The 20,707-nt window shown below is 45.8% G+C and overlaps 2 protein-coding genes across 2 annotated transcripts in view; one reads left to right on the plus strand and one right to left on the minus strand.

The window, feature by feature from the left end:
* The window catches only part of CDCA8 (cell division cycle associated 8), a 16,405-nt gene extending 6,771 nt beyond the window's left edge, over positions 1–9,634 (minus strand). The window contains exons 1-4 of the mRNA XM_008061650.2: positions 9,468–9,634; positions 9,213–9,341; positions 6,774–6,814; positions 2,447–2,519 (exon numbers count right to left, since the gene is read on the minus strand). Coding sequence (XP_008059841.1) covers positions 2,447–2,519; positions 6,774–6,814; positions 9,213–9,341; positions 9,468–9,561 — 337 coding nt within the window. The 5' untranslated portion in view covers positions 9,562–9,634. The remainder of the gene's footprint in view (positions 1–2,446; positions 2,520–6,773; positions 6,815–9,212; positions 9,342–9,467) is intronic.
* Positions 9,635–12,203: 2,569 nt separating this feature from the next.
* Positions 12,204–19,547, plus strand: CUNH1orf109 (chromosome unknown C1orf109 homolog). Its single transcript, XM_008061651.1, has 5 exons — positions 12,204–12,295; positions 12,423–12,700; positions 16,958–17,137; positions 19,187–19,305; positions 19,478–19,547. Exons 2-5 carry the CDS (start codon positions 12,426–12,428, stop codon positions 19,513–19,515), a joined length of 612 nt encoding a protein of 203 aa, XP_008059842.1. The 5' UTR covers positions 12,204–12,295; positions 12,423–12,425; the 3' UTR covers positions 19,516–19,547.
* Positions 19,548–20,707: the final 1,160 nt, after the last annotated feature.

Genomic DNA, 20,707 nt, shown 5'->3' on the forward strand with positions numbered 1-20,707 from the left:
TTTTTTATATATATAAAAAAAAAAAAAAATATATATATATATATATATATATATACACACATATATATAAATAAATATAAAAGAAATAGACTCAAAATAAAGGTGACAGTTAAAAAAGACAAAGCAAACTAATCAGAGTAATTAACAGGGAGCAGTTACTTTAGGGGACACTATGAGGCTCCACTGAAAGCGTGCTTGCTATTTTTATGTGTATTAAATATATAATATCTCAAGATATTTAATCAAGGGGAGAGGTGGAACCATATTACTTTTAAGCTTTTTTTGTCAGCTGAATTTTGGACAGATTAAATAACAATACATGCTTTTTTTGGTTGGTTGATTTGTTTTTTTGAGTCAGAGTCTCACTGTCACCCAGGCTGGGCCTTCCAAGTAGCTGAAGCCATAGGTGTGCGCCATCATGCCTGGCTAATTTTTTTATTTATTATAGAGATGAGGTCTTACCAAGTTGCCTGGGCTCGAACCCACGGGCTCAGGCAATCCACTCACCTCAACCTCACAAAGTGCTGGGATTACAGGCTGAGCCACCGAGCCCGGCCATATATTTATCTTAAAAAAAAAAAAAAAAAAAACTGTGTGTGGTGGCTCACACCCATAATCCCAGCAATTTGGGACGCTAAGGGGTGAGTATTGCTTGAGGCCAGGAGTTCAAGACAAGTCTGAGCAATAAAAGCAAGACCCTGCCTCTAAAAAAAAGAAAAGAAAGAAAAATCAGCCTGATGTGGTGGTATGCACTATAGTTCCAGCTACTCAGGAGGCTGAGGCAAGAGAATTACTGGTGCCCATAAGTTGGAAACTGAGGGAGTCATGATTGTACCACTGCACTTCAGTTGGGGTGACAGAGTAAAATCATGTCTTAAAAAAATGGGGGGAGAAAAAAGCTTACATGTAGTCAAAGTCAGGTGGTCTTCAGGTCCAGGGCACAAAAACAATTTTTTAAAATGTATTTATTGACTTGGAGTCTCACTCTGTCACCCAGGCTGGAGTGCAGTGGCACGCTCACAGCCACTGCAACCTCAACCTGCTGGGCCCAGGTGATCCTTTCTCCTCAGCCTTCCAAGTAGCTGGAACTACAGGCACATACTACCATGCCCGGCTAACATTTTGATTTATTGTAGAGATGAGGTCTCACCAAGTTGCCCAGGCTGGTCTGGAACCCGTGGGCTCAGGCAATCCTCTCACCTCGGTGTCCCAAAGTGCTGGGGTTATAGGCATGAGTTACCGCACCCAGTCTACAAAAACAATTTTAACTGTTGACAGTTACCTAACTATAGAAATGACCCAAATTGACCTAAAAGATTATAAATAGGTGGCTGAGGAGCTCTAGGAACATCCAAGTCTAATTATGTCATAACTTCAGGGAGGCTACTGACTGGACTAACACTAGGAAAGCAAAAAACTCATCATGCTTTCTTCATTCTACATAGCAGTTCTGATAAAAGGCAAATCGGAATGAGAAGTGGACAGTGAGTCTGGTGCAGTAGCTCACATCTATAATCACAGTACTTTGGGAGGCCGAAAGGGGAGGATTGCTTGAGTCCAGGAGTTCAAAACCAGCCTGGGCAACATTGTGAGACCTAGTGTCCACAAAAAAATTAAAAAATTTGCCGGGCATGGTGGTATATGCCTGTAGTTCCAGTTACTAGGAGGCTGAGGCAGAAGGATTGCCTGAGCCCAGAAGGTTGATGCTGCAGTGAGCCATGATCATGATCATGCCACTGAACTCCAGCCTGGGTGACAGAGTGAGACCCAGTGTTTGTGGATCTACCCAGTACAGAGGGTGCCCTAGTGGGCAACCCTGAAATCTTGCCATGGGTCAAGACTATTCTTAAAAGAGTTGGATGCATCTCTACCATAGCTTAATGACAGTGAAATTAAGTCCATGTCATAATTCATCCTGACTTGATTCCATGCTCACTAGTCACAACCCAGTTTCCCATATGACTTTTCCTATAAGACAGGGTTTCTCAGAGTGTGAGACATGCACGTAAGATGATTTTACATGGATAGGTTGCTATATTGAGTAACTCGGAATTGCATGCTGAAAAAGTTGTTCCTTTCACAATTCTTTCAACCCTGCTGATTATATCAGGGAGCATCTCAGTTGGTATTATCGGTCTTCTAACACTTCTCTACATCTTGTCATCTAGCACAGAGGAAAGCAAGCAGGCAACAGTTTGGTTTTTAGCACAGTTTCTTTTTTCTCCTTTTAGTTCTACTTTAGCTCACACGTGGGTCTTATGAGCTTGGTTAGTATCAGTTCTGCACATAATGAACTGAATGCAGCAGCAAATTTTTGGATTTATGAGATTGAAGACCAGACATTAAAGGGAAGAGTCTTGACCAAGGAGGCCCTGCCTCAGCAGCTAACCAAACACCCTGCATATCAGTAGGCTCCATTCAACAAGAGGTTTTGAAAAGTACTCACTTTTAGCTGATTTCAAAGGTGTCTGAATAGCTTCTGCTGTTAGTTTATTTATTTCAGTGATATCCAGGTCAGCCTGTGTCAAACATAACCAGAAAGTACCAGGTGTATTTCACCAAATATGAGGAATATTTTAAGATGAAAAACAATTTTACAAAACTATTCTTTGATACATAACAAACAATTGTTAAATGTTAGTTATAATACAATATAGCAAACTCCCATATACCCACCACACAACCCAAGACCTAAAACATTACTAATATCTTATTTCTAGCAATGTTCTCTGTTCTATTTCCTTGTCTCTTCCCTCAAAGATAACCAGTCTATTCCAATCATTCCCCAGAAGTAACCACTATCATTCAATTTGCTTAATAAAAAGTATGTGTATATATACACACATATACATACATGGTTTTCCACAAGTGTGTTTATCTAAACTTTTTTTTTTTTTTGGCCTGTTTTTGCCCACCATCTGTGGTTATAGTAAACTTGTTTCTACTGCTATATAAATAATCTCCCACCATGTGATTCCACAATGGATTTATTCATCCTCCCATCAATAGATTTTTGCTGTTACAAACACTGCTACTTTGAACTGTTTTACATGTGTCTGATACACCTGTCCACATTTTCTCTTGGCTCTACCCTTACCTAGGGCATGCCAGGGTTGTAGGTTACAAAAATGGTCAGCAGCTGGGCTCGGTGGCTCAGCCTGTAATCCCAGTGCTTTGGGAGGCTGAGGTGAGTGGATTGCCTGAGTCCGTGGGTTCTAGACCTGCCTGGGCAACTTGGTGAGACCTCATCTCTACAATAAATAAAAAAATTAGCGGGCATGGTAGCGCGCACCTGTAGTTTCAGCTACTTGGAAGGCTGAGGCGGAAGGATCGCCGGAGCCCAGCAGGTCGAGGCTGCGGTGGCTGGGAGTGGCCACGGCACTCCAGTCTGGGCAACAGAGTGAGACTCCAACTCAAAAAAAAAAAAAAAAAAATCTAGAAATGTTCACAAAAAATGGTCAGCCTTGATATTACTCCAGATCATTTTCCAAAGTGGTTGTACTTGTTTATACCTTATCTGCAAAGTTCCTAATGACCCACATTTTCTACAACTCTTGGTGCTGTGTCAGACTTCTCTCTCTCTCTCTTTTAAGTCTACAGGGTTCCAATAAGGTTTCCATGATGCTCCTGAGATTTTCAAAAAGACTTCCAGTCACCATTTAAATTAGATTTTTTTCACAGTGGTGACTACCCATGTCTATGGGCACTACAAAAAGCAGGCATGATTTGGATTTCTTTCCTCATACAACAAATGTAAATACCAGATAACTAGTACAGGCTTGGAATGGCATAGGTTTCATCTCTGGATTGGTAGGGACTACTTAAAGTGCTCAGAGAAGGATTATGAAGCAGTCCTAGCTCAGCAAGAAACACTGCTATGATGCCTGCCATGGTTGATGGAATAGAAAGTGGTGTATTCCTGCCAACTTTCTGCTATCCCTTGAAACAACTGGCATGTTATGAAATTATCACTGGTGGCAGGCCACTGAACACTTATGTGCAGAAGAGTTAACATAGCAGGCCTGAGACTGATATATGTAGAAAGGTCTGTTTGCAAGGTTGGTCTTGGTTGGCATCTGGGAAGCTGAATTTCAGGAAGTTTCCCATCATTCCTCGATAAGAATGCCTCACTGTGCCTAAACTTTATGCAAACAATGTGGTTTATGCTGAAGACCTGCTTTTCCTTCTGGAAATGATACATGCTAGGCAGAGGATGCCTACATGACCAGTTCCCAGTAAAAACTGTGGGCATCAAGTCTCTAATGAGCTTTTTTGGTAGACAACATTTCACAGGTTGAATCAAGCATGTCCTATGTGACTCTCCTGGGACTGAACTCTTGGAAGCTTGTGCCTGGCTTCCTCTGGACTTTGCCTTATGCATTTTTACCCTTTGCTAATTTTGCTTTGTATCCTTTCATTGTGATCAATTATTGCCATGAGTATGGTTGTGTGCTGAGCCCTGTGAGTCCTCCTAGGGACTCACCAAACCTAGAGGAGGTCTTGGGAACCTCCAACATGCTTCCTAATTAAGAGCTTTTACATATTCTGCTTCATTCCTTTCCTGGGTTTTATTTTATTTTTTGAGTTGGAATCTCACTCTTGTCTGGAATACAGTGGCCGCTCCCGGCTACCGCAGCCTTGACCTGCTGGGCTCCAGTGATCCTTCTGCCTCAGCCTGCCAAGTAGCTGGAACTACAGGCACGCGCTACCATGCCCAGCTAATTTTTTTGATTTATTGTAGAGATGAGGTCTCGCCAACTTGCCCAGGCGGGTCTCGAACCCACGGGCTCAGGCAACCCACTCACTTCAGCCTCCCAAAGCGCGGGATTACAGGCTGAGCCACCAAGCCCGGCTCCTTTCCTGGGTTTTAAATCACATTAACTAAAGCTAAAACTCTCTCAACTCGGTGTGATAACACTGGATCTTTCATATTACATTAGAAATTCTGTATGTCTGATTAATTTAAAAAGACAGAGATACATTAGCTAATTAGTGTAATTCAGCTCAGCAATAATTCTTTTGAAACATTAGAGCAGGGTATGTGTAGAGGGTTAATAATCCCCACCCCTCTCCTGCAATATTTACTGTAAACTCTACAACTGGCTTTTTTTTTTTTTTTTTGAGTTGGAGTTTCACTCTGTCACCCCAGCTGAAGGGCAGTGGCACACTCATGGCCACCGCAACCTCAACCTGCTGGGCTTAGGTGATCCTTCCACCTCAGCTTTCCAAGTAGCTGGAACTACAGGCATGCACCACCACTCCCTGCTAATTTTTTGATTTATTGTAGAGACAAGGTTTCGCCATATTGTCCAGGCTGGTCTCGAACTCGTGGGTTCAGGCAATTCTCTCGCCTCCACCTTCCAAAGTGCTGGGATTACAGGCATGAGCCACCACATCTGGCACACAATCAACTTATTACCTTCAACTTCTAAAGCTAGTGGAGCTCTGCTAGCCAGTGCTACCATGTGCCCTCTGTAGTCAAACTCTTTCAAACCCAGAGATCTCAAATGAAACTAAAGATGTTGGCCAGGCTCAGTGGCTCAGCCTGTAATCCCAGCACTTTGGGAGGCCAAGGCAAGTGGATTGCCTGAGCCCGCGGGTTAGAGACCAGACCAGACCAGGCAACTTGATGAGACCTCGTCACTACAATAAATAAATTTAAAAAAATTAGCCGGGCATGGTAGCATAAGCCTGTAGTTCCAGCTACTTGGAAGGCTGAGGCGAAAGGACCGCCTGAGCCCAGCTGGTACACTCCAGCCTGGGCGATGAAGTGAGACTCCAACTCAAGAAAAAAAAAAAAAAAAAAAGAAATGAAAGATGTTGATTTTGGGGTTCCCTTTTTAAATTTGATGAACGCTACAGTGAACTTTCTCCCCAGACAGATATAAATGCATGTACGAACACACATACACATACACACACACACACACACACACTCTCTCTCTCTCTTTCTTTCTCTGAATAGAGTAGCTCCCAAAACTATCCAACAGAACTTTCTGCAGAGAAGTAATGGCCTATTTCTGTAGAATGATGCAGTAGCTGCTAGTCACATGTGGCGACTGAACATCTGAAATGTGACTAGTATGTCTGAGGAAAATCTATTTTTTAAAAAAAATAATATTTTTGTGTGTGTGGTAGAGACAGGTCTCACTATGTTTGCCCAGGCTGGTCTAATTTCTGGCCTCAAACAATCCTCCTATTTTGACCTCCCAAAGTGCTGGGATTATAGGTGTGAGCCACCACACTGGGTAAAATTCTTAATTTTAATTAATTGAAATGGCTGCATGTGCCTGGTGCCTATTGTTAGACAGTCCAGATCTAAAGTCTTTATTTTGCCTCCCCATCTTACTGCCTTAGATCCTGGTACTGATGCTAGAAAGAAGGTGAGAAGGGTTGGGGAGTACTGAGTCCCAAGCAAGAGCATGCTTCTACAGTATGGCTTGGTAAAACATCTCTTTGTCATCTAGCAGGCCAGGTTTCAGTGTAATGATCCAGGAGCTTAAAGGAACTTGGGCTTGAGCCTTTCTACTTCTCCTGTAGAGTTCAGGGCAAAAGACTACAAGAAACCTGCCCAAAATAGGGCTTGGAACTATTTTAGCCGCACGTACTCAGCTTTTGACTCCACTCTAATGGAGTTGAGTCAAACAGTTGACACAAACAGACGATGTCTTCTTATGAAACCTCTTCCACAGTAAGCACCCAATGTTTGGATTCTGTGACTAGTCTTGACTTAAGAACTAACCAACAGCTTAAAAATAGGACAGGTCACTTACTGTTGCTGCCTCTTCGAGGGCCTGCTTGTTTCCTCCAAGGGCTTTAAAAAGAACATTTTATTTAGTTACTCTTAGATTTTAACAATAAATCATCTTGCCTACCATTTATCTTTCTAAAACTGGTCCAGCACTTAGTCTAACATTCAAGGACCTTCACCATCTAATCTATTCTTTCTCCAAGTTCTTTTCCTTCAAAACTCAGCTCATATATCAACTTCAGACTGCTTATTTTTCTATCTCAGCAGATTGCTGCAAAGTGCTGAGTTAGTTGCTCACTCTCATCGTACCCAACGATGACTCAAAGTTGTTTAAATGTCTTTTTTTTTTTTAGTCTCACTGTTTTCCAGGCTGGAGTGCAGTGACACCCTCACGGCCACTGCAGCCTTGACCTGCTGGGCTCAGGTAATCCTTCCACCTCAGCCTTCCAAGTATCTGGAACTATAGGTGTGTGCCATCATGCCCTGCTAAGTTTTTTTATTTATTGTAGAGACAATAAAATAAAAAATAGCCGGACGTGGTAGCTCACATTTGTAGTTCCCACTACTTGGAAGGTTGAGGCGGAAAGATCACTGAAGCCCAGCAGGTGGATGCTGGGGTGGCTGTGAGCGTGCCACTGCACTCCAGCCTGGGCAATGGAGTGAGACTCCAACTCAAAATAAAATAAAATAAAATAAAAATTAAAATAGCCCTTTCCCACTAATCTGTATGCTGAGAGCAGGGACAATGTCTATTTATTACCCAGTGCATCTTCAGCATCTAACACTGTTACTGACTCATGCTCAATATTTGTAGAAATGAGTGAACGAATGGCTTAATAAAAGGGCAAGTCAAAAGGATCATTAAAAGTCTAATATGTGAGCAGAAAATGTGTTTCTACCCAGGAAAGAGACTACGTACTGGGTAATTAATACTAAGGAAATCAGAAAAGGTTAAGGTAACCCAGGAGAAAGCATAGCCTCTTGCATTTCTTTGGAGTTTGAACAAGGGAGTGGGGTAACAGGCTGGGATTTTTTTTCTGGCCAGGAAAACTGACTTGTCCATTTTTAAGTTGGTAATTTTCATAAGCTAGCAAAAGAACTGCTAGGGTTATTCTACCATTTGAGCTCTGGTTAACAACCCAGGTCATTTATTCATTCATTTTAAATGGTCCGGATAAAGATATATATATGAGGGGACCCCCCAAAAATGGAATTTATTTATTTTAAAAATTGTATTTTTATTCTTACATGTTTATTTGTTTATTTTTTATTTTTTGAGTTGGGAGTCTCACTCTGCCACCCAGGTTGGAGTGCGGTGGCATGCTCAGACTCATGTCCACCACAGCTCAGGCGATCCTTCCACCTCAGTTTTCCAAGTAGCTGGAACCACAGGCATGCACTACCACGCCCAGCTAATTTTTTGATTTATTTTAGGTCTCACCAAGTTGCCCAGGCTGGTCTTGAATCCATGGGCTCAGGCAACCCTTGGATTACAGGCATGAGCCACTGTGCCCACCTCTATTCTTAAATATTTAAACTTCAGGGACCTACAAAGTACTCTCCATTTGATGCAATACACCTATCAAGGTGCTTTTTCCATTGCTCAAAACAGTTTTTGAACTCGTTAATTTTGATGCCTTTTAGTGCTTCTGCTGTTTTTGGTTTCACCTCTTCCACAGTGGCAACAATTTCCCTTTGAGGACTTTTTCCAAAATAAAAGGGCATCAAAAAGAGTCACTCAGGGTGAGATTGGGTGAATAGGAACGGTGGGGCAAAGGTATCATTTTATTTTTCGGTCAAAAACTGCTGAACATTCTGAGTGTGGGTAGGTGTGCTCATAAATCACCCATAATGAAACAGGCAAATGCACTGAAAGAATCTCCCAAAAAAAGTTCACGGATGTCGATTGCAGCCTCTTACAACAAGCTAGCTGGTACACTGATGCTGATGGGTTCCTAAACACTTACCTAGTGGGAAAAGCCTAGCCCTCCAAAAGATAATTGCTTTTGTTGGGGGGATCCCCTCTCGTATCATATATCTATAGTATAGATGTATGTATATATACACGTATTTGTGTATATATGTATAGATCCAGAAAATATTTTATCATGTGAAAATTATGTGAAACACATTTTAGTGTTTCCATAAATAAAATTTTTTGGAATCCAGTTTCCCCATTATAGTTTTCTTAGAACAGCAGAGTTGTCGAACACAGAACCCTCTGGTTCAATAGCTTAAAATATTTGCTAGCTAGGCCTTTAGAGAAAATGATGGGGGGGAAATGAAGCAGGGACGTGAGATAGGGAGCGATAGGGAGTGGCAGGGAGCGGGAGGGCTGTAATTTTCCATAAGTAATCCTGTTAGACCTCATTAAGAAGTGACACTGAGCGAGTCCTTCCTGAAGGGAGTTAGATAAGCACAGAGGGGCTCCAGGTTCTGGGGACACTCTAGCAGCTCTTACCGAAGTAGTCGAGCCAGTTCATCTCGCGCAGAGCCTTAGGAAGCCGCAGGATCTCGATGTTGTAGAGGTTATCCACCTCCTTGAGCAGGTTCTGTCTGTCTGACTCAATTTGCTTGGTTCGTATTTCCACTGCGAGAGGGCAGAACCCACGAGACACCGGTCACTGGAAGGGCGAATCCGTGCCGCCCGCGTCCCAACCCGCCAGTACACCGCGAACGCCCCAGGTAGCCGCGACGGCCCGGCTCTGCCGCTTACCTTCACGGTCGAAGTCTTTAAGGAAGGAGGCCAGCTTCCGGCTCCGTAAGGAGTTGGTCTTGGCCACACGATTGCTACCTTTCCTAGGGGCCATGGCGCTTCGGTGGAGATTGCGGGGAGCGGAGGAAAAACAGGAGCCGCGTGGGAGCGAGGTGGGGTGACTGGTATCCACCCCGCTTCGCGGTCTGGGCGTAAAGAAGTCGCCAGACACGTACCTGTGGTCCCAAAATAGGAGAGGAGAAAAACCTCCTCGCTGGGCCAGCTGCAGCTAACCGCCACCCAATTCAAACTCCACTGCCACAGTCTGGCCAATGAGAAGCCGCAGTCTTAGGACGGTTCCACAACAGCCAATCACACCCAAGTTCCTGCCGACCCGCGGTCCTCCGTCCGCAGCGCCCCCTACTGCCTTCGTGCGTCAGAGCGGCCGCTGCCGCGGAGCCTCTTGGGAGTTGTGGTCCAAGTCTCGCCCCCCCTCCTTCCCCGCGTCTCCACCTCTGACCCTGGCGGGCTACGAATTACTACACCTGGCAGGTCTTGCGGTGGCCCCAGAAAGTCGAAGCACTTGGGGGTTGTGGACAGCTGCCGCCAGGCCAGCTGTCCGCTGCGGCTGGGCTGTCTGGTCTGGCAGCCTCTGAGCAGCCGAGGGGCCGCCGCACTCATGGTGGCCTACTGACAGATTGCTGTCGACCTCGGCGCTCATGAGGGCTCCCCACGTCCCGGGCCGAGCAGAGGAAACTTGGGGCAAGTGGAAGGGTCGGTGGGGGCAGCAACCCTGGCAGGGTTTGGAAGAGGCCGGGTCCGGGACGGAATGACAGGAGAGTGGGGTGGGCACCAGTGAGTGGGTGGACTGGGGAGCTGGCTTTGTGGTGGGCACCCCAGCCCGCGCCAGCCTCCGGCCAGTCTGAGCAACAGAAAGGGCCAGCCTTCCCGCCCCTCACTCCACAGTAGACACGCTCCAGGCTTGCGTCCTGGAGCCTCGGCCGGGAGTGCAGCGCGGGCCCCTGACGTCTGCGGAGCCACAGCCAGGACTCCAGGTGTAACTAGTGGCTCCGCGCTGGCGGCTCTTACGCGCCCCGATAGTGACTGCAGCAGGAGCCGCGGCAGCCAGACTCCAGGGAGCTCAGGGCAGAAGGCAGCTCTGGGTGTCCTGACCGTGGGCCTGAGAACGAGCATGTAGACGGCGAGCCCCGCCGAGCCGCTTTCCTGTCCGAGGTGCTAACTGTGCATCTTGACAGCTCCCCACGGCCAATGGGTTGGATGGCTCAGGGCTTGTCCTGAGGCTCAGCAGGGCTAGAGGCCAGTGCCGAAGGCTCCAGGCATCAGGGCTGTAGCCCAAGTCTCGAGGCCGGAGGGCGACTGGACAGCCAGACAGGTGAGCTCTTGACAGGTTTGTGACTTTTGGGTTTGATGCTCTTCACCCTGTGGATTCGCCTGAAGCCAAGTCAGAGGGGTCGTGTCTGTGTTTGAGTGTGCATGTGGGTGAGGGAAGGGATAAATAGTGTTACCTCCCCCCCGTTCAGAACCAGTCGAGGGCACATACGAAGTTGCCAGACAGGCTCCTGATGGGCACAGCAGGCTTGGGGACAGAGCAGCCCAGGCAGGAGCCCGGCAAACCTGGTCCTTCCTGGAAGGTCTCCTCTCTCTATTCCACCCTGGCTTATTGCTCCAGATGCTACAAGTATCTGAAAGTCGTTCTTCCGCCCGGGATCAGTCCTGGGCAGTGGGTAGGGGTGACTCCCTGAGGGTCTCCATCTAGATGGCCAAGATTAGAGGCGATGACAACTCCGTATGAAATGTGGATTTCCCCCCCAGCAAGTGTGAATGCTGGGCAAGTTGGGTTTCCTGGCCTCTGTGTCTCAGGGCTTCACCCCAATGGGCCCGACTTCCCTGGGAACCTAGGATGTCCATCTGCATCTTTTTTTTTTTCTTTCTGAGTTGGAGTCTCCTCTATCACCCAGACTGGAGTGGCCGCTCCCGGCCACTGCGGCCTCGATCTGCTGGGCCCTGGCAATTCTTGCGCCTCAGCCTTCCAAGTAGCTGGAACTACAGGCGTGCTCTAGCCCTCCTGGCTAATTTTTGATTTATTGTAGAGATGAGGTCTCGCCAAGTTGCCCAGGCGGGTCTCAAACCTGCGGGCTCAGGCAATCCACTCACCTCGGCCTCCCACAGCGCTGGGATTACAGGCTGAGCCACCGAGCCCGGCCCTCCACCTGCATCTTATCCAGAGTTACCACATGGCAGGAGCCTGTGAATCACTAGCTTTTGCCAGTTGATTGTGCCACACAATCTCAAAACAGTGTCATTAAGGCTCAGCTGAAGGTGCAAGCTGAGAGAAATTTGTTCCGTGGCTACCGGGACGTTCCACAGCCGCTGTCCAGTTCAAACAGCCACGTGCGTACGAATGTGAAGTCGCGGTGGGAGGGCGGTTCCAACATCCAATCACAGGGAAGCCTCACAGCCCGGCAACCCGTCCACACGTAGGACTGCAGTACCCAGAGCTCGTTGCGGTCGCCGACACGCCTTCGCGACTCAGTAGCCCCCAGGCCTGAAGTTGCGCTGTCGAGGGTGTTCGCTTTTGAGCAGGCGCAGAGCGAGCAGGCGGGCACTTGGTGGCGGCCCCGGCAGCTTCTCAGGCGTGGCTGCCTTCGCTCTTAAGTTTTCCCACTGATTCAGAGACGCTACCGGCAGGGAAGGGAAACAGCGTTGGAGCCCCGCGAAATCTGATCCTCAAGCAGGAGACTTTCCTATTCTAGAGACGCCTCCGAACGATAGCCAGGACCCCTTGCGGAGGCAGGAGCCAGGTTCTCCCTTCGGACCCTCTTCTGAAGGTGAGACGATGCGTCGCGCGAGCTCCTGTCCGAGGACAGAGATGATGCCCACCTCCACCCAGTGCATCCTCTGCTGGCCTGGCACCGTGACGCCGTTTCTTTCTTTCTTTCTTTTTTTTTTAAACAGAAGATGACTCCAGACCGGCCTCTGCTTGCCGTGCAGGAGGCCCTGAGAAAGTGCTTTCCGGTGGTGGAGGAGCAGCAGGGCCTGTGGCAGAGCGCCGTGCGGGACTGCCAGCCTCTGCTGGCCTCCCTCGGCAGCCTGGCGGAGCAGCTGCAGGCCGCGCACAGCCTGCGCTGGGAGGAGCTGCCGGCGCTCCGGGCCTTCCCCGACTTGAAGGAGCGGCTGAGACGCAAGCAGCTGGCGGCCGGTGATGCAGTTCTGGACCAGCTCGGGGAGAAGCTGTAAGGGGCTACGTCGTTTTGGCGGAGAGATTTAAAAACTGGATGTCTTTTTTTTGAGTTAGAGTCTCACTCCGTCGCCCAGACTGGAGTGCAGGTCTCGAACCCGCGGGCTCAGGCAACCCACTCACCTCAGCCTCCCAAAGGCACGGGATTACAGGCTGAGCCACCGAGCCCGGCTAAAAACTGGATGTCTTATAAGTAGCTAGGACCAGTCAAAGGCATTTTTCCCCCTCCTCGAAAGCACGGCGTTTGGAAGTGTCTCAGCCTTCGCTGCCTTCCAAGTGGCAGGGGGACCTCTCAGGTGTCAGAGGCTAGGCATGGCAGTGGTGGGCTTAGTAGAAGTCGCAAAAGCAGAACAGAAAAGAAGTAGAGAAAGCTTATTAGCCCTCCTCTGTGGTTTTCTTGGGTCAAAGGCAATGCGGAGCTTGTTGTAAACTTAGTGGTGCCAGAGCTAAGAGTTTTACATACGTTATCTCATATGGTGCTTTCAACACATCTGCAATTTAACCTTGCTTAAATCCATTTTGCAGGCGAGGAAACTGAGGCTTAAGTAGATTACTCATGGCCACACAACTTGTAAATTTGAATTCAAGTATGCCTGACACCAAAGCCAGGGCTTTTACCACCACTTTGTTTTGCTGGGCATTCATATCTCTGTGCCCAGGAGTAGCATGTCTCCAGGCTCTGATTTATGGTTATTGTCAGAGTTATGGATTATTGAGGACAGAGAAAAGACAGGGCATGTGTGGCTTTTCCTTGACCCAGAACAAAAGAAAGTTCGGTGTATAGAGTCTGTACCATGGCCTAATAGGAAACTGTCAAAGATGGGAACCGTTCTTTTGTACAATGTACATTTATGAAGCACCTATGAGATGTCAAGCACAGGGTGCTGGGAATATGACAATGAACCAGATTCAGTTCCTGTTCTTCGTTGAATAGAAGAGATTAACAGTCAGTCAAATACATTATGTTGTGGTATGTTCTAAGATAGTGATAAGTGCAGCCTATGAGAAGGGGAAAAGCTTCTGGGAAGAAGTGGTATAAAAAACCTGAAGAGGTGGGTATGACTGGTGTTGCACAAAGAATAGTATGGCTGAGCCGGGCTTGGTGGCTCAGCCTGTAATCCTGCACTTTGGGAGGCTGGGTGAGTGGATTGCCTGAGCCCACGGGTTCGAGACCCGCCTGGACAACTTGGCAAGACCTCATCTTTACAATAAATCAAAAAATTAGCCGGGCGTGGTAGCGCACGCCTGTAGTTCCAGCTACTGGAAGGCTGAGGCAGAAGGATTGCTGGAGCCCAGCAGGTCGAGGCTGCAGTGGCCAGGAGCGGCCACTGCACTCCAGTCTGGGTGACAGAGTGAGACGCCAACTCAAAAAAAAGAATAGTATGGCTGGACCAGGGGGTGATAAGAGCTGAGATTGGAGAGGTAAGCCAGCTCATGAAACTGGATAAGCTGTGTAGAGGGTTATGGTCACTATAGAGCTGCCTCTTGTCTCTGAATTGAGGGGACTTTGGTGAGGAATGAAGGCAGAAATCCCCAAGAACCTCTTGCTTGGTCATAGACAGTTTCTGTAGAGGTTAACTCCCTGATTGGTAGTAGTAGTTTAACAACTCCATGGAAATTGGCATTATTCAGAATAGCCAAAAGGTGGCCTTAACCCAAATGTCTATCAACAGACAAAATGTGTTATATCTGCACAATGGAATATTAATCAGCCATAAGAAATAATTAAGTGCAATTGGCCTTTCATATCCATGGGTTCTGCATCTGTGGACTCAACCAACCACAGATGGGGGCAGGAAAAAAAAGAAATGGTTGTGTCTGTACTGAATATGTATAGACTTTCTTCTTGTCATTATTCCCTAAATAATAGAGTATGGCAACTATTTACATAGCATTTACATTGTATGAGGTCTTATAAGTAATTTAGCCATGATTTAAAGTATATGGGAAGGTGTGTGTGTAGATGATATGCAAATACTATACCATTTTATATTTTTAAAAAACTTGAACATTTGTGAATTTTATTATTTGTGGGGGCATCCTAGAACCAATTCCCTGTAAATGCTGAGGAAAGACTATACTATAACATGGTACACATGGATGAACCTTGAAAACATGCTAAATGAAATAAACCTGCCACCAAAGATTACCTATTAGGATTCCATTTACATGAGATGTTAAGAATAGGCAAATCCATAAAGACAAAGTAACTGGTGGTTGCCAGAGACTGGAGGGAGGGGGAATGGGGATTGACTATAATGAATGCAGGGTTTCTTTTTTGAGATAAGGAATATGTTCCAGAATTAGATGGTGGTGATGATTGCATAGCTTTGTGAATATATGAAGAACCACTAAGTGATATATTTAAAGCATTAATAAGCTTTATGTTTTAGAGAAGTTTTAGGTTCACAGCAAAATTGAGTGGAAAGTACAGAAATGGCCTTTTACCCCTTGTTGCCCCCCCACAACCTTCCCTGCTATCTACATCTGGTACTATGGCGGTACGTTTGTTAAAGGCTGATCACAATGTACAAGGAAATAGAGCTTAAGTCTATTTTTTCTTTTTGCGGGGATGGGGTCAAGGTCTTACTCTGTCACTCAGGCTGGAGTGCAGTGGTATGATTAAGGCTCACCACAGCCTCTTGGGCTCAGGCAATCCTTCTGCCTCAGATTCCTGAGTAGCTGGTACAACAGGTGCATGCCACCATGCCTGGCTAATTTTTTTTTTTTTTTTGGTAGAAGTGAGGTTTTGCTATGTTGCTCAGGCTGGTGTTGAACTCCTTGGTGCAAGCAGTCCTCTTGCCTTGGCCTCCCATAGTGTTGGGATTATAAGTGTAAGCCACTGTGTCTTGCCTTAAGTCTATTTTTTTCATTGTGAGTCATGAGCAAACATTTTTCTTTGTCTTAGCTGGGCCCATTGGAGTCACCAATTAAGTAATAATGATATTTACCATAAGATTGGCACTGCCCGAAGCACTTTTATGCATTATTGCATTTAATCTTTATTATAACCTTTTTCATTCATTGAGCAAATGTCGTTATATTTGACAGTTTCTGTTCTAGGTACTTAGAATGTGCAGTGAGGGAAAGAGGCTGATGTTATACTTGAGGGAGAATAAATAACTTTCCTGAGGTCCACAGTAATCTGCGTGCATCCAGAACCCAAACTTTACCATTCAGGAATTTACTAGGATGGGGCTTGGGAGCATGTGGATAATACTGGTGTGTTGTTTCCATTTCCTCTTGTTTATTTCCTTTTCGCATACATGGTATGGGACTATGAGTGAGCATTTGCTCTCCTTATGCTGTTTTATGGCAGCCCCAGAAAAGCCCCTTGGTCTTTATTTGGTAACCAGTCTTATCACACTCTTTGAGAGCCATATAGCTTCTTCAGCCTCTCCATCTTTAAGCCAGTTCTTGATTTTTGAACCACCCTTGCCTTCAAGGCACCGTCACTAATTTCCTTAGAGCAGTGGTCTTGATTGGGGTAGTTTTTCTATGAGGGGACATTTAGTAACGTATAAAGACATTGACTGTTATAACTTGGGGAAGTTGGTGGCATGGTCCTGTCATCCAGGCAGAAATATTCCTAAACATCCTATGATGGACTGGGCTGTCCTCCACAACAGCGAGTCATAAAATATTAGGGCTAGGTGCAGTGGCTCACATCTGTAATCCCAGCACTTTGGGAGGCCGAGGTAGGAGGATTCCTTGAGCCAGGAGTTTGAGACCAGCACAGGCAACATAGTGAGACCTTGTCTCTGCAAAAAAAAAAGCAAAACCAAAAAACCAAAAAAAGAAAAAAATCAGCTAGGCATAGTCCCTGCAACTGAGGAGGCTGGGGCAGAATGATTGCTTGATCCCAGGAGGTTGAAGCTGTAGTGAGACATTATTGTGCCACTGCACTCCAACCTGAATGATAGAGTGAGACCTTAACTCAACATATATATCTATATATCAGTAGTGCCAAAGTTGAGAGACTTTGCCTGGATAACAGAGTGAGACCTAACTCTACATATATCTATATCTATATCTATATCTATATATCTATATCTGTATCTATGTCTATATCCATATGACTATATCTAATCTATATCTATAGATCTATATCAGTAGTGCCAAAGTTGAGGAACTTTGCCTGGATGACAGAGTGAGACCCTAACTCTCTCTATTTATATACAGTGCCAAAGTTGAGGGACTTTGCCTTATACCTTTCTCTTGGTATTACCTAATGTCAAACTCTTTCTTTCAGAGCCACCCTCCTCAAGGTGCGGGACACAGTCAGCAGGCAAGTGGAGCGAGTGTTTCAGATCTATGAGCAACACGCAGATATAGTTGGCATTGATGTTGTCCTGCAGCCTTCAGCTGTAAGCCCCTCTGTGGCTGACATGTTGGAATGGTTGCAAGATATTGAGAGACACTATCGAAGTTCGTATCCTTCGTACACGTTTCAAATAGTGTCCAAGGCTGTTCTAAGAAGTCTTAAATTTTTATTTTCACAAGATTAGAAAACTACATAGCTTGGGTAAGTTCTCTTTGGTTCCTGAACTTGGATTCCTCCTGCATTCCTTTGTACAATCATTCCTCAGATAGTTTATGGAGTAGCTACTACCTGCCAGGAACTGTTTTAGGTTCTGGGAGACAGACATTAAAAAAGGAAAATATATAGAATGCTGGGTGCTGATAAGTGTGATGGAGAAAAATACAGCAGAGAAAGTGAGGAGTGAGGGTGGGGTTGTGCTTTTAATTAAGGTGGTCAGGGCAGCCCTCATGAGAAAGTGATATTTGAACAAAGTTCTGAAGAGGGTAAGAGAGGGAGCTATGTGGATATTTGCGGGAAGAGTGTTCCAGGCAGACAACATCAAATGCAAAGGTCCCGAGGTAAGAGCATGCCCGGTAGATTCAGGAAATAGCAAGGAGGCCAGTGTGGCTAGAGCAGTGTATGAGGGGGAACCTAATAGCAGATGAGGTTGTCAAGATGGGACTAGGGCCCTGAAGGTCTTTGAAAGAATTTTGGCCTTTACTGGGTGAGAGAGAAAGCTCTTAGAAGATTATCAGTAAAAGAATAACAGATAAGAGTTCCAACTATTTGGAAGGCTGAGCAGAAGGATCGCATGAACCCTGCAGGTCGGGGCTGCGGTAGCCATGGGTGTATCACTGCACTCCAGCCTGGGCAGCATAGTGAGACTCCAACTCAAAAAGATAAAAATAAAAAAAGAATGACAGGATAAGACCTATGTTTTTAATGGTATCATGCTGGCTGTGTTCTGGGGAAAGACTTGGGGTGGTGGGAGCAAGGGGTAAAGCAGCAAGTCCTGTTAAAGTTCTGGCCTTTGCTCTCAGTCTTGCCTGATACCTGAATCTACCCTCTGGCTTAAGTTTCTACTTTCATGTGATCCCCCAGCATTATTGTCTCTAGTCTTGAATTTCAGTTTTCTGTAGATGCCTGCAACTGCATTGTTCTTGGAACTGCACTCTTAAGCTTAAAACTGACCTCCTCAGTCTAGCTCTCAAGTTCAGCCCCCTTTTCCTTGAGTTGTAGAATCAACCGTTTTCTGTTGTAATTACAAGAATAGCAGTAGTTGTGGTAGTAGCAGCAGTAGTAATAGTAACAGCCACATGGGCGGGAAGAGCAGGGGCTGCAGCTACATTACTGCTCACCGGCTGTGTGCTGGGATGTTACACAGTCACTCATCGGGTCCTTTGGTCTGTTTCCCTGGCATTTGCATTTCCCTTTTCTATCCTCTCTGTCGCTTCAATAGTTTCCTACCTCTCACTTGGACCCTTGCTCGCACATCGCTTCTTGACAGATTTCTCTGCTTTAGCTTCTTGCCCTCTAAGCTATCTCCAGTTGATGATCTCAGTCCGTGTATCTTCAGGAAGCCTAGTTCCGATCCTGTTACTTGGGTAGGAATTTGACTGTACTTGTGTAGCAGTAGCTACCGTTGCTAGTAGGATAACGTTCAGAATCCAGCCTTGGTACTCAGGGCTCCTTGTGTTGCTGCTCAGACCCCTTTTTCAACTGCCTTTCCTCCTCTTCTACATGTGGCATCCATGCCAAACTGGAAGATTTGCTTTCCCCATTCTATGTGCCCCCACTTCTGTGCCTTTATGTGTTTCCTAGCAGCTGGAATATTCCTGCTACCCTCTAACCTGGTTGTAGTCAGCCTCTGAACTTCCACTGAGGTTAATCTTTGATGTCACTTCAATTCTTTCTTCTGTGTTGGCTTTGTCCTCACCATGGTGAGATCTCAAATTTCAGGGACAGTGTTTCATTCCTCTTTCCCTGTGGCACAAAGCCTTGTTAGTAAAGATTTGTCCAGGTAGTATTTGTTGCATTGGTGAGTTCTGCCCATCTGGTAAAATATAAGGATAGCCGCACTTTTCACTTTTATAGTTACTTGTAGCTCTCACCAGGATATTTTTTTTTCCCCTTCAACATATTTCATTTTCTTCTTGCAAGTCCTTAACTTGCAGGAAGGTACCTGAAGAGAAAGTACCTCCTTTCCTCGATCCAGTGGGGAGACTTGGCAAACATTCAAGCTTTGCCAAAGGCCTGGGACCGAATTTCAAAAGATGAACACCAAGACCTTGTACGAGGTACTGGTTTTTGTTTCTTTCTTCATGTCTCCTTTCCTCCTTTCTGTCCCATGGCTCATCTCTTTGGAAGCGTTAGAGATGCCCTTGCTGTGCCTCTGTGTCTTTTATAAATCTGATATTTTGTGTTTTCTGGAGAGGTGATAATGTCAGTTTTTCTCTTTTCCTTTTCCAGATATCTTGTTGAATGTTTCTTTCTTCCTGGAAGAATAAGGAAGCTGTATGTTTATCTGGAGACCAGGGGCCCCACAGTTGAAGACTGATATCACTGCACTCTGGTATTTCTAAAGAAGGATCGCATGAGCCCAGCAGGTCAACCTGACATGTTTGAATATCCATGTCTAGAACCTATGGACTGGGTCTTGGGAAGATTGGTGCTAAATGTCACTGATGTTGGAGTTTCTCCATGCCAGGTCATGACTGAGAATACATGGGCCACCGCTTTTCTGAGCCTCGGAAATAGATGGAGGTAAGAGAAAGCAGGAAAGACAGTACTGATGATACAATGCCTTTGTATCCATCAGAAAATTTGAAGTGGTAAGGAAGGAAGTACCCTTGGCCCATCATCTGAAGCACCAAACTCCTGGCTTTGTGGGGTTTTGTTGTTTTTTTGTTTTGGAGACAGAGTCTTCCTCTATTACCCAGGCTGGAGTGCAGTGGCACGATTATAGCTCACTGCACCCCTGAACTTCTGGGTTCAGTTGATCCTCCCAAGTAGCTGGAACTACAGGTACTTGCCACCATACCTGGCCTAGTTATTTTTGTAGAGACAGTGTCTTGATGTGTTGCCCAGGCTGGTCTTGAATTCTTGACCTCAAGTGATTCTTCTGCCTCGGCCTCCCGAAGTGCTGGGATTACAGGCATGAGCCACTGCGCCTGGCCTGGGTTTCTGTTTCAGTGTCAATACCGGAATCCTTGACAAAAGAGAAAGTGGTTTAAAGAAGAAATAAATAAGAGTGATGTTGATAGAAAATGTATTTAAACAGTTTTGACCGATTTCCAGAGCCTGCCACCAGGGGGAGCTGGTGCAGCATGAATAGTTCTGAATACTTTGTCTTTGAAGCGTGTTCCCCTGTTGCTGTTACCATCTGAGAGAAAGTAACTGGGGATAATGAGACTCCCAGAGTGAGAGGGGTTTTAGGGCCAAAGCTGGCATCTGACTTGCCACAGTCCTCTGAGTTGGGAATTACATTTCTGAAGCCAAGTGACTTCACCTATGCAATGGTTGTGTTACTTTCAGACCTCTCAGCTTCCCAGGATGTTGTAGAAGTCTTGATCACTGGATGTAAAGGTCCTTAATAAATATTATAGATTATTATTTTCAAAATGAAAATAACTTTTTCCCTCATTACAGAAGTGATACATGTTTATAAAAATCATAGGAAAACTAGAAGAAAATTTAAAA

Source organism: Carlito syrichta, unplaced genomic scaffold (genome assembly GCF_000164805.1).
Source record: "Carlito syrichta isolate Samal-C Ts95f unplaced genomic scaffold, Tarsius_syrichta-2.0.1 Scaffold305386, whole genome shotgun sequence".
Taxonomy (NCBI): Eukaryota; Metazoa; Chordata; class Mammalia; order Primates; family Tarsiidae; genus Carlito; species Carlito syrichta.

Bases quoted from the DNA above. Each gene is read 5' to 3' on its own strand.
- CUNH1orf109 (XM_008061651.1), top strand. From the start codon at position 12,426: ATGACTCCAGACCGGCCTCTGCTTGCCGTGCAGGAGGCCCTGAGAAAG. The intron at 12,701-16,957 runs GTAAGGGGCTAC...TCTTTCTTTCAG, and splicing joins GACCAGCTCGGGGAGAAGCT to AGCCACCCTCCTCAAGGTGC. The intron at 17,138-19,186 runs GTATCCTTCGTA...ACTTGCAGGAAG, and splicing joins GAGAGACACTATCGAAGTTC to GTACCTGAAGAGAAAGTACC.